Raw genomic sequence first — 17,970 nt, 5'->3', positions numbered from 1 at the left:
AATTTTTAGCAATAAAAGTAAAAAATATATTTTTAGTTTGTATATGTTTATGGTTTCCTTTTCTTGTATGCTGTGTATATATTTTACACTTTGCTACTGTTACAACAGTAATGTTTTGCCAAATAAATATTTGCTGTTTCAACATTGTACTGGTGTTTACAATGTACTTTTCAGCAGCTCTTAGCAGATTATTTTCACTCTAGAGCATTGTATGGAAATGTACACATAAGCCTATGAAAGACAAATGAGCTTCAGATTTAGAACAAGTGTGTGTAAATGATATATCCAATAATTTAGGCTACTATTATGAAAAAAGTGTTTGCCATCTGAGGCCAATGCTTCATTTAGGGAAGTTTTTAAGGCATTTTGAATGCAGTGTTTCATTTGGAAGGACATTTTGCATTTTGTGTGAGCAGTTTGGGGAATTGTGTGTAGAGTTTTGAAAAAATATATATAAAGCACATGTCACTGTTAGCCTTTATATACAGTCTATACAGTTAGCATAAATTTGCCGTCAGCTGACCGTTGATGACGTCATGGAACAGCGCCAGCGGTTAGTGGGCGGTCCTTGGGGGGGGGGCGGTCCCTCACCGGCTTCCCTCTGATTGGTCCACCATTCAGCTCTTCTCTTCCTCATCAGTGAACACTGTGGGTCTGTAAATGCAGAGGCTGCTGTTAGTGCCTTATCAACGCTGCCTGTACCGGTAAGTGCCAGAGCACAACCTGTGCATTTTATTATTATTACGAGGACATTAGCCTGGTGTTGCAGCTTGAGTGGTTCCCCTTTGCTCGACGCTTGAACAGAGTGTGTGTGATGCACTCAAATCTGCACCGGACAGGTAAAATCCTCCTTTACCTAACAATTAGTAACGTTAACGCTGGACATTTTAGCTACAGATTCATCGTCTACACGTTTGTTTTGGGTCTTGCTCCCCCCACCTGCGGTCGGTCCTCTGTAGTGTACAGTCTATGGTAGTGTAACGTTACCCGGGGGTGACGCAATACGGGCAGAGGATGTCCATAATGGCCTTTCTCATATGGTTTGTTTAGGCAGGCTTTAACTTATGCAACGCTTTGTTTGTTTCACATGATCTGCCGGGGACAGACACGTGTTTATTTGGGATGAGCTCCATCGATGTAGAAACGCTTGCACATAGGTATTTTAGTCAATGGATGTATTTGCTGCTTCACTGGATTGAAGACATCCGCTGCATGCTGGTTAGTTAAACAGTGTGCAACTGCTGGGAAAAATCACAGACCTCTCTCAGGACCAAACAAATGACTAGATGTACCCTCAGATGACTTCCCAAAATTGCCTGACACCCATATCCTGCAATCTATGCCAATCATCAGAGTTGTAAGTCCTTCTGTTGTTACATTTGTCTCACACTGTGTGCTTTTCTTTTTCCAGCAAAATGGCAACACTTTCACAGACAAAGGAACTCTTCCGGAGAGCAGAAGCGGTCTGTTTCGATGTGGACAGCACAGTTATCAAAGAAGAAGGCATAGATGAACTCGCCAAGTTTTGTGGTGTGGGGGATGCTGTCACAGAAATGTATGTTTGTAAATGCTGTCGGTGTCTCATTAAAGGCGTTGAACATACCTGAAAAGTACACTTTTCACCTGCAAAAAATAATGCAGTCTTTTGCGGTTTCTACTTGTCAGGACTCGCAAAGCTATGGGGGGCTCAATGACATTTAAAACAGCCTTGACTGAGCGTCTTTCCATCATCCGATGCTCCAGAGAACAGGTGAACAAACTGATAACAGACCACCCGCCTCAGCTGACTCCAGGCATCAGGTGAGTATGAAGATTCAGCCAGAAATTACAGAAATATTGGTATGCACAGGATATGCCAAAGGGAGTTACCATCTCCCACAGAAAACACACTGCTCCTGAACTGCCTGAAAAAAGCTGGATTGTTGTACAGCCTTTATTCTGTAACCTGTCGTGGAAATTATATTCCTGGTGAGGGGTTGAGCAAATAAGAGTTACAACCAACTGTTGTTTTTGAAGAATTTATTTAACAAAAGAGAATAAACAGAAGTACTAAAACACATACAGCTGGTCCAGAGACCTGCCGCCTAGGACGGCTTCGGGCGTCTGGCCCCGAGCATCATCATTTACAGTCTAGTTTCTATGTTTTGGGGAACAGAGATCCTCTCGACCTTGAATGAACATTCCATGAGAGGAGAGGAACAACAAGAGACGAAAACACCAAAACAATCTCGCAGCTCTGACCTAAACCCTAGTAAATGTGGACGGACTAACATAAGGAGTATAGGAGAGGAAAGGTTAAGGATAACAAAAAAACACAATAGATATCTACAGTGGGGAGAACAAGTATTTGATACACTACTGATTTGCAGGTTGCCTACTTACAAAGCATGTAGAGGTCTGTAATTTTTATCATAGGTACACTTCAACTGTGAGAGACAGAATGTAAAACAAAAATCCAGAAAATCACATTTTTTGGCTTTTAAATAATTAATTTGCATTTTATTGCATGACATAAGTATTTGATCACCTACCAACCAGTAAAAATTCCGGCTCTCACGGACCTGTTAGTTCTTCTTTAAGAAGCCCTCCTGTTCTCCACTCATTACCTATATTAACTGCACCTGTTTGAACTCGTGACCTGTATAAAAGACACCTGTCCACAGACTCAAACAGACGCCAACCTCCCCACAATGGCTAAGACCAGAGAGCTGTGTAAGGCCATCAGGGATAACATTGTAGACCTGCACAAGGCTGGTATGGGCTACAGGACAACAGGCAAGCAGCTTGGTGAGAAGGTAACAACTGTTGGCGCACTTATTAGAAAATGGAAGAAGTTCAAGATGACAGTCAGTCTCCCTCGGTCTGGGGCTCCATGCAAGATCTCACCTCGTGGGGCATCAATGATCATGAGGAAGGTGAGGGATCAGCCCAGAACTACACGGCAGGACCTGGTCAATGACCTGAAGAGAGCTGCGAACACAGTCTCAAAGAAAACCATTAGTAACACACTACGCCATCATGGATTAAAATCCTGCAGCGCACGCAAGGTCCCCCTGCTCAAGCCAGTGCATGTCCAGGCCGGTCTGAAGTTTGCCAATGACCATCTGGATCTTCCAGAGGAAGAATGGGAAAAGGTCATGTGGTCTGATGAGACAAAAATAGAGGATGAGTACAACCCCAAGAACACCATCCCAGCAAAATAATTATTTAAAAATCATACAATGTGATGTTCAGGATTTTTGTTTTAGATTCCGTCTCTCACAGTTGAAGTGTACCTATGATAAAAATTACAGACCTCTACATGCTTCGAAAGTAGGAAAACCTGCAAAATCAGCAGTGTATCAAATACTTGTTCTCCCCACTGTATAAGCCATAACGAGAGTAGTAGTAGTAATATTAAAAGATCTGCGTCACTTTGTAACATGGGCCATAATGCTCGCCTAGCAGCTAGTACACCTAAATTTTAATGACCGGCAGGCTTGGACTGGCTGAACCGAAGCCGTGGTTACCAGCTGAAGCGGCTTTTGTTATGAAACACACTGCCTTGCTTGTCAGGATCAGCCCCACTCTGCTTCTGATTGGCTAGTAGCTCTTAACTAGGTACTCCGCATGTGCAAACAAAGATCTAAGTCATAGTTTTCATTCACGTGACATGCGCGGTGACCTGGAGGGCAAAACAGCAGACCAACATAGCGGCTCACACCGCGACTCCCCCCTAGAGACGCCGCAAAAACAGTTAAACTTTATTTGGATCACCTCTCAACCTAAAGGAAAAAAGATATGAACACAAACTGCAAGTGTTGGGCATATACGATCCATATAATATTACAGCATCCACTGCCGTATTTCTACCGTTAAAAACCGACAGGTCCCTGCCGCCGCTCGACTGCAGTAACGTTTATGTTTACCTCGTGGGGAATCCATCACCAAACACAGCCCAGGTTTGTCTCCTCCACAACTAGTGCATCCGAAAACACAACAACCATCCAGCATTTTGGCAACGAAAAAGTAGCCGTGTATCACTCGCTGCCTGCAGCGGAAATAACGTCTTTTTTGCTCTCCAAGGGAGCGTTTTCCCTGGAATGTGACGTCACGTGAAGTGCTTCACTCCCAAAACGGAGCATTCAACACACAGGGTGAAAAGAGGTGCTGCAGCAAAGTGCAGTATGACAGTGTTTTTTGAAAATTAAACAATGTAAACCTATTCTGGTACAACCAGTAATTAAAATTATGAAACTGAAAATGAGCATAATGTGACCCCTTAATTGTTGCGGCCATTTAAAAAAAAAATAAATAAATAAATTAGAATTAAAAAAATGCATAAAACAAGAATGTTTTGTTTAATAACACCCTCAACATTATTATGATAGAATTAATGCTATACATGCATTTAGCATTTCAAGCCTTTCCTGTTCATTTGTGCATATTATGCATAGGTGCTTATTTACTCACATCAACTTGTAAATATGTGTGCGCATGGTTTTAGTACAAAACTGCCTAGCCATAGTTGGGTGATTGAGGCCCACTGGTCCAAAGTAGATTTTACTATACAAAAATATAATTAAAAATTGCATCCATCTAATTTGAGTGTGGCTATTTATCTTCATCCAGGGAGCTTGTGGAGCGGCTGCACCAACGCAACATAAAGGTGTTTCTCATCTCAGGTGGTTTCCGCTGCATTGTTGAACATGTGGCCACTCAGCTAAACATTCCTCAGCATCATGTCTACGCCAACCGGCTCAAGTTCTACTTCAATGGTAAGAGCAGAAGACAGGCGTGTGTGTGTGTGGAGCATTGGAAGAGTCTGTCTGAATAGGTGTATGAAATAGTTGGGTATCAGCCATTAGTGGATAGATGAGGCCCCCTTTAAGGGTAGCTTTGGTATTTTTCAACCTGGACCTAAATTACTGTTTTTATCAAGGGAGTTTGGTGGCTTGGACAAAAGCGATTTAGCGACTGTTTCTGGTTAAAATGAAAGGATCTTACTCTTCGAAAAAATGTCTCTCATGGATCCTTTCCATACTGTTGTCAGACACTAATAGTGATAGTCGGCGTACTTTGATGGGGCACAATTGCCCACAAGGATTACGCTGCAGCCCTTCTTCACTACTGCCGACTGAAGCGTTTGCTCAATACTGGACCAATTTCCAAATTATTTGTCCCAATTAGTCACAGACAGAAAACATGGGAAAATCCAGGTTTTCAGGCTGAAAACTACTCAAGTTACCCTTTAAAGTTTGGGTCCAGGCTGGCGGTACATCTCATCTCTATGGCCTTCGCCTCTGGTTTTAACCAATAGCAGAGCCCTTTTAGAGAGCGGAGCAAGTACGAAATAGAAATGGTAGTTACCTGGATGTAACTCCCAATTCCTTGAATACAGTCCTTAAATTAGTCCTAACCATAAGACTAGCTGGTCCTAGTTGTTGAGTTTCAAAGGGAGGTGAGCAATGCATACACTGAGGTTATACAGGGGGTGGGTGCTACCCCCAGTTGGGCAGTGTGTGTACAAAAAACCTTCTGTCTCAGGTGCTGAGACAGAGCCTTGAGGGTAAACCAATAGCGTTAGAGGGCGCTGCACCTACTTACTAGGCTGAATCCCAATCTTCACACTGGACGATGGCCACGATGTTCCCGGTAAGTCCGTGAGACCTTAAGACAGTCCCGCTGTCAAATCAAATTACCTACAGTTCATAGCGTGATGTTAAACATGGGGTTACCAGGAGATGCCTGGATTAAATAAAGGTAAACAAACATGGGAGGAGCAACTACAAGGAAGAAATAAGTTTACATGTAACTGTATGATGCTGTTTTGATTAAAAACAAATAAATTGGTTATTTGAACATTACTACTTGTCCACGGGTAATTTTCAAATATAGTAGATGCAGTGCAGACTTGCATGTGTGCAGTGTGAATTAGAGGGTGTCACAGGAGTGGATTTTCACTCCTGTCCCATACTGCTCCCACAAAAATAGTGTCCCATCCCAGAATGACTCCTGTCCCATCCTGATCCCGTTGACTTTTTTTCCCGTCCCACCCCAGTCCCTCGATGATTACTGAAATTGTTTCCCATCCTGCGGGAACCCGGCAGTAATCCCCTGACCCACAGGATTCCTGAAAAAAATGTCAGTCTCTAGTGTGAATGTGGTAGTGGTTTGACGTCCAGCCCGCCCAAAGCCAGTTGATTGATAGCTTGGCCCTTCAAGGAATAGCAAAAGCAATATGGAAAAGAATAAAGAAATGGGATTAAATAAAAAATATACACAAAGTAATTTATATGGAAAAAATATGTATCAGATATATCAAATGTGAAAATAAATGAAAATGCTTATTCTGTTGTCTATATATCCACATTTATTCTTTTTCTTTATATTTCAGTCTTAAAATGGAGATGGTTTCCCATCTGATTCATGTTTTCCTTTATCTAAAGTGTCACAAAGCCCCTGTCATTTGCTGTTATGCAGAATTCTAAATTAAATTGTTTTCTCCAGGAGAGTATGCTGGTTTTGATGAGAGCCAGCCTACAGCTGAGAGTGGTGGAAAAGGAAAGGTCATCAGCATGCTGAAGGAACAATATGGCTTCAAGACTATAGTGATGGTCGGCGATGGAGCCACGGATCTAGAGGCCTGCCCTCCTGCTGTAAGTGTTCACATTGTGTGTTGCGCTGCTTCAGGAGGTGCACGTCAGGCGACGGCGTAGCCTCTGCGTAGCCCCGTAGCCTACGCCGTCGATTTGACGCAGAAGTATAACTTGCACTTATGTCTCCAGTTTTCACCTTTGTGTGTGCACATTTGCATATTCAATAGGTGGTTAATATGCATTCTTGAAAGCAAATTGGAGTTACGGTGTGACTATTACAGTATTCTCTTTTGTCTTCAGAGTGCTTTCATTGGATTTGGTGGGAATGTCATCAGGCCTCAGGTGAAGGAGAGGTCTTCGTGGTACGTGACAAGCTTTGGGGAGCTGCTAAAGGAACTGGAAAAGATTTAAAGATCTTAGAGTACTGTTACTAATTTTTAACACTTTTATATTTGCACCTAAGAGTGTGCCTCTGATGGTTTCATCAGGTGTACATTTTTCCTTTGACACAACAGATTTCTTTTTTAATAATGAATGACAATTTTACCTTCAGGGGGAGATTTTTATACTAAGCTACTAAAACAATAACCAAACACTGTCTGTGTGGAGGTTAAGAATATTTTAGTCTTACAGCACTTTTTGCATCAAAACCTTTAGGTAAACTAATACAACTCCTGCATATTATGTGTAATGATTAGCAATGTTTTGATTCTGCAGAAGAGCTGTAACCAGACATGTCAATGAGTGTAGTGACTTCAGTCCTGTAGATAACACAAGCATTAAACAAACAACTGTGAAAGACGTTATTTGAACTGTTTTAATGTGTTTGCTTTTTGTGTCGGTCCCTGTACACTGTCCCCTATGATGTGAGGAACAAAAAGATAGCATGCTTCCTTTTTAACAATAAAAATCTGATATTACAATACCTGTATGCAGCAGCACGACTGCCCACTTAGTGCCAGATTCACTCAGCCACTGATAAGATTTATTCATTCGTAGATATTTATGCCCCTTTAAAACTTGTTGGATAAAAACAGTTTTTAAAACCAGGCATGTTGTCTTTACAGGAATAAAAGTACAAGCCATAGTCACAAACACAGCACCATGAAACATCAACATCACCATGACATGGACCCTAGAAACATCCAGATAAAAGCAACTGAAAGGAGTAGTTTGCAAAAATTTGCTTTATAATAAACCTAAATTTAAAAAAAGGTTTATATTTTGCATCATACTTCATCGTTTTCATGAATACAGAGGCTTCCTCTCACTTCACTCAACAATAGCATGGCTTACATCAAAGTGCCACTTCTCTGCACACTTGAAACATGTTCCAAATTTACATTAAATAAATAAATAGCTTCTGCATTGCGCAGTGAGCTTCAGCAGCACGGTTTTTCCGCACACTTGAACCGCATACAGCTATGTCTTTTCAAGTAACTTTGGCTGGTTCTAAACTTAGCGAAGAGCCCTCTTCATAAACGAGTTTTAATGTGGCACCACATGTCAAATAACGACCATCAGGAGGTTTCAATTGGCCATTTTTACTCATCCTGCTCCAGACCCCCCCCTCCCTCCAAAAAAAAGAAGTTGGATATTGTAAGGGGCTGTGAGTGCCTTGAACTATTTTAATTATTGCAGATACATGGTAGGCATTGTTGCCTCCTCTGTCCTAGTGACATCTTTAAGTAACAAAACAAGAACAGAGAAGGGGTGTTGTTTGGCATGATAGTGATGCTCTGGATAGATGTAACATTTAAATGAAAAGGGTACCACTTCAGCTGCCAGCTCTCTTCTCATTTCACTGCAGCGGGGAAGCCTTTGTTGGGATCATAATCCTGGAATCCATATGCTGAATCAGAGGAACTGGGGAAAAGTGAAACGAGAAAAATTAAGACCTGTGTCCTCAAGTCCTTTTATATATTGATCAGGTTCAGTAAGCTCTAAAAGCTAAATATGTTCTAACTCAAGACAAATTAGGTAAGCCTATTAGCTAAGTTTTCAGTCACAGTTTTCATCCCCACTTTGTGTTTAGAAAAGATTACGTTTTTTGCTCACCTGTGTAATACACCACCTCATCCCAGCCCTCCTGCTGCCAGGCGCCATTTCTCGTGTCTTCTCTGGACTGAAGGTCTTTGTAAGCTGCAATCAACAAATCAAACACATTGTATCACTTATAGTACATGGAGTCATAATTCAGGGCTCCAAGTAACAGAATAATCGTTTTAATTATAACAACTTATTTTTGACTCTGCTTTTCGCTCCATTTTGGTCTCCAACTCCTGAGGGGAAAATCTCTCTTTTTAGCTGCTAAGTGCTCCACTATGTTGACCTGCTAGCCTCTAACTTTCTGTGCTGCTTGGTGCAGGAAGTAAGTTCATCAAAGCTGTCTCACAGGTAATAGCCATTTACTGCTGGAAACGCAGATGAAAGTTAAAACAAAGTTGTGGGCCATAAAATAAAAACTGAGTTGAAATTATGTGGGTTCACTACAAGTGAGCCAGTTGAAATAACAGGTAGTCATCTGATTGATTGTTTAAAAATTAGTGCAGCTGTAAGTCTATACGATTTCAAGAACCCCCCCCCCCAAAATTTCTCAGAGCAGGTGACAAATACAGATAGCTTGTTTTGTCCAAACAGTGTTCCAAAACTCATATTTACAATATAGAACAAAGAAAAGAAACTTGTGAATTAGAAATGGAAACAGCTAATATTTGGGCATTTTTGCTTTGTAAAGGACTTAATCGATCATCAAAACGGCTGTTGATTGGTGTTCTGTAGAACTACTGATGATTTCAGCACTAGCGCGATAGTCCACATGGTGACACTGTCGCTAGGTGCTTTTGCATAAAGCTGTTGTTTGACCGTACCCCAGAGGTGATGCACCATATAGAGGTTGCCGATCTGTGAGAAAAACCCTCCCACAGCTTCTCTGTTGTGCTGGCGGTATCCAATGGCCCTGGCCCTGCAGACAAGAACAACTTCAGTCACAACGCAAGCCAAAGAACACCAAGGCTTAATCCTGGCACCATCATCTCTGAATTTATTCTGGACTGTTTTTAATTTACACAATTGGATTTAGTCTGTTTTGTTAACGTAAGCGAGACGCCAATAGTCTTCTATAGCTGTGATTATCCATTACAACATCACATCCAACCATAAGATCTGATGCCATTACTTACTGTACACATGTTTGTGAATCGTAATGCTGGCCAAGTCCATGTGGAATGAGCAGAGTGTCTTAAATCCATCATGTTTTCCTCCCAAAGCAAACATGCACTTATTCAAATCATAATCACTGTCTGGATTCAAAACTAGCTCCAGTTCTTAGTGCTGTTGTAACTTGAAGAAGATGTCTAAGCCTTCAGCTACACAGATTGTATTGTAATTGACTTAAATTGATTTGCTGGCATAATTTGCAGGACTATAGAGCAGAGGTCACTAATAGGCGGACCGCGGTCTGGATCCAGCCACTGTCCTCTCTGGACCGCCGACCTATAGCCGATTTATTATTGAGACTTACTACCTCGTGACGGAGCGTTTCTATTTTAACCTGCGCAGCTTTTCTAGCATTTACTGTACTGGTTTAGCGGACCAGGAAACTCAGACCAATCGCATGTGCGCCAATCGTCTCATGTGACGCTGCTCAGCCAATCAAATCTGTGCAATCCGATGCTTACGAGTCGAATACGCGAGATTCACCACAGACATTTTGGAAACACACGAATTGAGGAAACGAAAAGGAAAAGAGATTTCACATGGTTTTTAATCAAGAATGTACAGATTTTTACATGTACATTCCTCCCACGGGCAGTTCAAAACCAGAATATCTCAGATCTCCAATGCTAGCTGGAGCTCAAGTTTCTCACTGAACAAGAAAGTAGGAGTGGTAGCTCTGTAAGAGGGAATGAAAGAGAAGAGGAGGCATTACAGCTGTTCATTTGTTATGATGTGTTGTGTGTTTATTATAAAATTGGTTAAGACTACACTTCATCACTTCAAGCTACACTTTTAACTTCCATTTTTTCTAAAAATTAGGCACTTTATTTTAGTTTACTTAAATTTAGAATTTATTATTAGAGTAGTTATTTATTATCCCTCCAGTTTGATGTGAAAACTGAAAAATTATTTGATTTGACATTCCGTTGTTGACTAAAAACATATGTTGATACAACTGTACTATGGTACTGAATGATGACGCAAGTTAGTCGTTTTGATGTTCCGGACGTTTGCTTCAGGAAATTTTCTCTAACTGGACCTCTTTGAATTCTAACTGAATACCCCTGCTATAGAGGTTTGTTCAAATAAAGACTGGTTAAAGTAAGCATACATGCCAACATAAGAAAGGTAATAGTAGCTTCAGGAGAAAACAAAAAACAAACAAACAAAAAAACTTGTCCTAGCATGGTCTTTTTTAATCCAACGTGATTTTATTCCCCTATGATTTTTAGATAAGGGAAATGTTGCCGTCTCAAAGCAGAAACGCCTGGATGATATTCAAGTGTCTTAAAGTCATATTTACATAAAATCACGCACACTGAGGTTAGGAATTACCACAAATGTTTCAAACAGGAAGATAATGAAGATTTGACACCATTTCAGTAACGCTGGAGTCGTCTTTTACGTTTAACATCACTGGCATAAGTGCAAAACAAGTTGTGAAATGTAACCCCGTGGATTTAACTTTAAACTGGTCAGACAAATAGAAAGACCAACACTGAAATCCACTAATAGACAATCAAAGAAAAAAAAATGAATAAGGCACGTGTGCAGAAAGTTCTCATCTTCATTTAAAATAAATTGTAATCAAGTGCATTGCACAAGATAAAAGTTGACCTGTTGGCTCTGACAGCTCGAGCAGTGGATCTTTCCAGGCTTATTACACTGAAATATTGTGTGTGCACATTTGGAGTGTACATAATAATCCACTTTAAATTTGAATCCTGGCTTGAGAGCATGACAGTACCGCTTCAACATAGTGCCTCTCAGTGGAATAGCTCTTATTAATGACACTGTGATGAGCGAAGGTTTCATGTAGTGCAACTGTTCGGTAACTACAGCTCAGTGAATCAAATGAATTCAGGCTGCCTTACCAGTAATTACCCCACTCGATCATGGTTCCTGGCTGAAAGAGAGCACATTCTTTATTAGAATAAAACAATAATTAAATAAAATTATAGACAGCTCCGAATTATAGAATAAAAATAATTCGGAGCTGTCAGAGTGACAGATTGATATCACTCTTTCTACTTCTTTCAAGAGTAAATGCATTAACACAAATAAATGGTATTTTGTCATTGTGAAGATAAGCTGCAATAAGAATTACAACCGAACCCTTCATCAATCATTCCCTGGTGCTTAAGACAACACCCTGCTGTGTCTACAATGTAATCTCAGCCTGTGATGACGGATAATAGCTTGCATTCATCACGTGTCACAGGAAGCGCTGATCTAGAGACAGTTTTGCCTGTCAGATGAGAGAGAACAACTCAATCTGCAGGAGCTGGTGGGATGAGTATCGAGCATTATGTAGGAGTACGACTGCTTCAATTTAAACACTGACAGGAGGTAAAATCATGCGCCACTGGACTGCCAATTTCATCTAAGTCCATAAGCAGATACAAATTGTTTATGGTGTGACCAAGTGGGACGAAATGCCACAAATGATGACTGTTTGACCACCACAGAGGTCATTTAGGGGTCACAGAAGCAAAGCATTTGACTGGGACTTTAAATGGGAAATCATGAGCTAGGAGAAGTGAACAAGTAACCTAATCTAATTACTTTCTGTAACAACCGCTGTGTGGGTGACCCACAGCACTGAAGCCCACCCAGCTGCTGCTGTGCAGTTCACCAAGTAAGATTTTATTCTATTGCTTGCTCTGAGTGGTCAAACACTGATGACACAAAAAGAGAGTGATCAGTTAACTTTACAAGACATACTGTTAGTTTGTTCTGTCATTTATATTTTTATATATTTTTACATTGACAATGTGTCAGGAAACAGGTTATGCTGTAAACGGTTATGATTGCCTTATGCTCAGTTAAACTAAGGTTCTGTTCTCTAACACAAAGCTTTTTTGCTAAAAAGCAATCTTGTAACTATTGTTTTTTTATGTGTATAGAGTAGACAAAAAACAAAAGTTGCAAGCTACTGTACTGCATGTCTGTCCGTGGAGGAGTGATCCCTCCTCTGCTCTGCCTGAGTTTTCTTCCCTTCTTGCCTGTTAAAAAGTTTGTTGGGGAGTTTCTCCTTATCCAGACCAAGGGTTTAAAGATTGTGGGTGTATGTTGTACTGATTGTAAAGCCCCTTGAGGCCAATTTGTTATTTGGGGCTCTATAAATAAGATGAACTTGACTTACACCCATTACAGTTTAAGAAATGTTTGGATTGTTGGTAAAAGTGCTGATTGTGTTTGGCAAAGTAGAGGTATGGGCCAGGACAGGCAATCAGTCGGACTGGACACTTTCAAACTCACAAACATCTACAGCACTATTAATCACTCATTGTTACAATCTCTCTGGCCTGTTACTCACCCTGAGCTGGTAGGACCTGAGCTCATAGATGTTGGGGCCCTCTCGGGGCACGGGCTCATTCCAGAAGCTGAACTCCAGCAGGAGCTGGTTTCTGCGAGACATCAGCATCTTACCCCGCTCCTTCCTGTACGCTGTGAAGTCCTGCCAATGGACGGACACCAATCAATAAGCTTTACTCCGACTGATGGCTAGACCCACTCTACTGAAGCGCTAAATAGGTGCTGCAAACAAGATGCGTCTCTACCTGGTTCTGCTTGAGCTTGTTCATCACCTCTGTTAGAGCTGGGTATCCTCCTCTATACCGCCACAGATGAACTGGGAGGGGGTGTCATAAATGTTAAATCATACAAACAGATAAATTGAGTCAAAGCAGGGTCATTAAATAATATATAAAAAACATCCATCCAGACTTAAAGTCTTTGACATAATTCTTCTGCATTTGTGAGAGGGTGGGCCTGAACAGTATACGTCTTTGTAAAATGCCATATTTATAATAAACTACAGCCTAAGAATTTTAGATCATTAGCTGGTTAGACAACATGAAATTCACAAGAACTGTTCCTTAGCCTGTGTGGGTTATATCAGACAAACTGTTGATGACACTGAATTATTTTACTTTATGTCCATAAAGTAAAGTAAAAGGGTATCTAACGTTCGGTAGGGTGGGTGGGGGTAAGGGGAGGCAGTGGGCGGAAGTCTCGTCAATGTGTGTGCTGCAGCTCAGTGTGTTTCTCCACCAGTGTTTTTGATTGCGTGCCACACTAGCCGCTAGGCGAGCATCATGATGAGTGACAAAGATAGGTTACCGAAGTATAAGCTGGAGTACAATCGAGCTGTTTTCAGGTATTTCAGGAACAGTATATTTGGTGGGAGATGGTAACTCCCTTTGTGGTGAAATTTGGGCTTTTCCGCTTTGCAAACCTATTACATGCACAAAAAACGATAACAATATAAAGGAAACGGAAAAGGCCAAAAAGCATAATAGGAAGTTTAACTTTATTTGATATAGGATTCAAGTACTATCAAGCCGATAATTCTGTATTGCATGCTACTGGACAACAATGAATGCAACATAATGTGATTAAGAAATACTGACCCTGGAAAACAGGAATGCTCATATAAGGCAGTACTGTAGCTTCACTTAGGTTTAAAAATAACCGTGACAGGATTGATACATGTAGGTTTGATCTGCCATAGAACAAACTGGGTGTACATCACTAATAATTTCCCAAATAGCAGTGGTTTTCTGGTGGTAATGAGTGCGGACATGCAGTATAACATGCCTGCTGCTTTGCAAACTGTGCAGATCACATAGGCATGTTACAATGCAGATGTCTTGTGTGTTGATATAAGTAACTCCTACCAGCCTGGTCTTGTTCTCCATACCAGGTATTCCAGGTGCCCACCAGCTCACAGGGGTAGTACTTATCAGCATGGATGGAGGGCAAAACATCCTCACTGTGATGAATGAGAAACACCAAATTTAACTAAATACTGAAAAACAGTTGATTTGATACTTGCCTAAAGGCGAAATCCACTTAACAATCACATGTTTTCTGGTCATGTGTTTTCTCTCTAATGTTGCAAGTCCCAAATTAGTCTACAAGTATGTGTGTGAAGGGTTGAAGTTATGCCATCTTGTAAATGACCTCACAGGAATAGACTACTCTGGATTATTTTTACTCAGCACGGCACAACAGTGCACAAGGTTGTTCGGTCTCATATTACAACTGTTGTTCGTACTTTTGCTTAAGTACAACTTAATAACAGTATGCAGTTTAGACAATAATATGAAAAAACACTCACCAGAGCTTGTTGTATGCATCCAGGCACTCTGGCTTGACATTATGGACTGAAAAGAGAGTTGTACTTTAAAAACAATCTCATCAGTACTTTAGGTTAAATGGTTTGTTTGTTTTAAAGTACAGATATTATGAACTTACACTGAATTTTGTACAGGTTGCTTTCCTCATTTTTGGTCAGTAGGTTGGAGTGTGCGTCTTTCCTTGGATCAACTTTCCTCACAAACAGTGACTTAAACCAGCTGTCCTGTCTGTTTCTGCTGCTAGATGTTGCCAACTCCCTGCAAACACAGACGAGTCGTGATGAACGACGACTGGACAGATTAGATTTCTCTCATTATTTTATGTAGTTTTATACATGTATAAATGTATGTCAAGGCTGGCTTCCTAACCTTCTATCTTGATATTGGATTAGATTTGCACTCACATAAACATATTATATTTATACTTATACCAGCAGACATGCTTCATTTATAGAAGATATAAGAAGCTTAATTTCAGGTTTACAGCTGTTGTTATGAGGCAAGATTTTACAATACTAAAGGCAAAATATAGACTGGGCTTTGCATGTCAGTCCCTCTGATGAATACATAATATACACCTTATGATAAAGTATATGAAACACAGCAGGTCACAGTACAAAAGTGCATGGCTTAACGTTACTGCATCTATGAGAATGTTTTACATGTTGTTTGCATAAAGTACCGAATTGACCTTGAACATGTGAGATGCTTAATAACAAAGGATGACAGAAACTTGCATTCTTCCAACTTCACCAGCAAAATACACGCAGCTTTGGCGTTCAATATACAGGATTTTAAAAGGTGCGGCTTTCATGCAAGTTCAACCTGAAGGCCACGGAGGGCTGGCTAGCAATAAACGGGCTAGCTTGCCCAAGCTCATCGTCGCCACTACGGAAACCAACAAAATAAATCCACAACAGCGAACTAGAAGCACCACAGACATGACTACTAAACAAGCACACTGATAACTGGCCGACCTGCTCCAAACGACGAGCTGTCCGGCGGACTGGGCCCTGCTTCTAGCCCGACCCAGGCCACCGCCGACTCTGTGAAGGACTCCGGTCGCCATCTTCAACCGTTAATGCAAACAGAACGAACGCTGTTACCACATCCGACCACCAGGTGGCAGCGCCCACATCTAAGACTCCTAAAGACCAAAGGAAGAGCAGACTGCCAGATGAGATTTATCTTTCTTATATTTTCTACCTGCAGTGTTTATTGTTATGCATCAAAATACCATAGCAAATTCCTTGTATTTGTAAACTTAACTGACTATAAAGCTGATTCTGATTCTTTTATTGAATTTTACACAGGCTTGATACATGGCTGACATATTTTGCGTCAAGATACAGGAACATACAACTGTCCTGGAGACAAAGTCCGGCATTATATTCCAATGAGCACAAACGGATGGAGCAGTGTATATCGATGGGAGTGGGTTAACACTAACAAAGATTATTCGACCACATTACAAAAGTATCACAGTATAACAGGGTTCCGTTAAAACAACCAAGTAAATAAACAAATCTTAGATTTATCACCAACCTTTACATAGTCCCAAAACCTTTCCCAAAGGGTCGCCCCTCTCCCAAGGTTATCACTTAATCTGTTCAGCATACATTCATAAAATGTCATTTCCGCCATTGCACTGGCCCAGTCCTCCACTCGTGGGGCACATGTTGTCTTCCAGTGTCTTAAGAATAATCTGACAGGCCGTTATTGTGCCCACGGAGACAACAGAGAACTCACCTTTGGATATACTGGGAATTTGAGATTTATCCCCCAATAAACACAGTTCTGGACTTGATGGGATTTCTGAACCAAACCAATTGCTTAAAGTATCAAGAATCTGAGTCCAGAAGGGCCTGACCAGATCACATTCCCAGATACAGTGAAAAAAGGTTCCAATTTCACCTTTACATTTCCAGCATAAATCATCATTCAGTAGTTTCATTCTATACAATCTAGATGTGTGTAATAATATCTATGTAAGATTTTGTATTGAGTGAATTTAACCCTAGCTTCTCTCACGTATTTACCACAATCAGCCTCAATTTTTGCCCATTTATGACATTCAGTCTCCCTACCGAGATCCTTCTGCCAAACCATTTTCATATGTTCAGAATCATTGCTTAGAGAGGAGTTAGCCAATTTATAAAAGTATGAGGCTTCATGTTTTCCAGGTGGTAGTTTCATCTAATTTGTAACAATATTCTCAGCAATGTTGTACGGCTTAGAGGTAATGCAACTCCTTATCTACAGATACTTACAAAAATTACCTTTTTTCCCACCGGGTTAAATCGCTCTGATAGTTTATTATATGATAGGAACACACCATCTTCAAATAAATCGCCAATGATGCTCAAGCCTCTTGAGTGCCAGCGTTTCCAGTAGATAGACTTCTTCCCAATACAGACACCAGAGTTACCCCACAGCGATGAATACCCTTGCATGGTGTGTGTGTAAGTTTAAACACTTTGTGGGCTCTTACCCAGACATCCTTTGCGTGTAAAAGTACCGGGTTTGTAATATTAGACCCTTTTTGGGACAATACTTCACCTTTCACTTCTATGGATCTAAAAGGTGAAGATATTGCCTTTTCAATATCTATCCAGGCTGCTTTGTCCTCCGTAACATGCCAGTATCTTGCTAATTTAGCCATCTCAAAGGCCAGGCAGTACAATCTTAGATCAGGGAGGCCAAGCCCCCCGTTCTCTTTATGTGCACATAGCTTTCTCAGTTTAATTCTTGTTTTTTTACCACTCCTCAAAAAATGTTTTACCATTTCATCGAGTTGTCTAAATATAGTAGATGGTATTTTAATTGGAAGCATCATTGCCACATAACTAAACTGCGGAGCAATTAACATTTTTATGATATTAACTTTTCTGAAGTAGGGGGTTAAAATTCAGTGTCACTATTTCATCTATGTTCTCCGAACGTTCCTCTTGTTAAATTAAAAAAGGGGGACTGATTCTGATTCTTGATTTACCTACCTGTCCATCCATCCATGACTGTCTAACATACAA

At 40.7% G+C, this 17,970-nt stretch overlaps 2 protein-coding genes across 3 annotated transcripts; one reads left to right on the top strand and one right to left on the bottom strand.

Moving 5' to 3' along the window:
- Positions 1 to 583: 583 nt before the first annotated feature.
- Positions 584 to 7,384, top strand: psph (phosphoserine phosphatase). 2 transcript variants are annotated; one of them, XM_038692409.1, is made up of 6 exons: positions 584 to 704; positions 1,412 to 1,555; positions 1,666 to 1,800; positions 4,612 to 4,757; positions 6,490 to 6,638; positions 6,879 to 7,384. In XM_038692409.1, the coding sequence occupies exons 1-6, from the start codon at positions 661 to 663 to the stop codon at positions 6,987 to 6,989; spliced, it is 729 nt and encodes a 242-aa protein (XP_038548337.1). In that variant the 5' UTR covers positions 584 to 660; the 3' UTR covers positions 6,990 to 7,384. The 2 variants fall into 2 exon arrangements, with proteins under 2 accessions (XP_038548337.1, XP_038548338.1); XM_038692410.1 differs by lacking the exon at positions 584 to 704 and adding an exon at positions 724 to 839.
- Positions 7,385 to 7,546: 162 nt separating this feature from the next.
- nipsnap2 (nipsnap homolog 2) lies at positions 7,547 to 16,065 on the bottom strand. The gene is made up of 10 exons (XM_038692408.1): positions 15,919 to 16,065; positions 15,060 to 15,199; positions 14,923 to 14,968; positions 14,480 to 14,574; positions 13,361 to 13,431; positions 13,117 to 13,257; positions 11,672 to 11,703; positions 9,449 to 9,543; positions 8,637 to 8,720; positions 7,547 to 8,444 (listed from the first exon to the last, which is right to left on the bottom strand). Exons 1-10 carry the CDS (start codon positions 16,008 to 16,010, stop codon positions 8,380 to 8,382), a joined length of 861 nt encoding a protein of 286 aa, XP_038548336.1. The 5' UTR covers positions 16,011 to 16,065; the 3' UTR covers positions 7,547 to 8,379.
- Between the last annotated feature and the right edge of the window lie 1,905 nt (positions 16,066 to 17,970).

This window comes from Micropterus salmoides, unplaced genomic scaffold, assembly GCF_014851395.1.
Source record: "Micropterus salmoides isolate LMB-PRFRI ecotype aquatic unplaced genomic scaffold, ASM1485139v1 Ms_hic_scaffold_3, whole genome shotgun sequence".
Lineage (NCBI taxonomy): Eukaryota > Metazoa > Chordata > Actinopteri > Centrarchiformes > Centrarchidae > Micropterus > Micropterus salmoides.
This window is presented reverse-complemented; position numbering and strand designations above follow the sequence as displayed.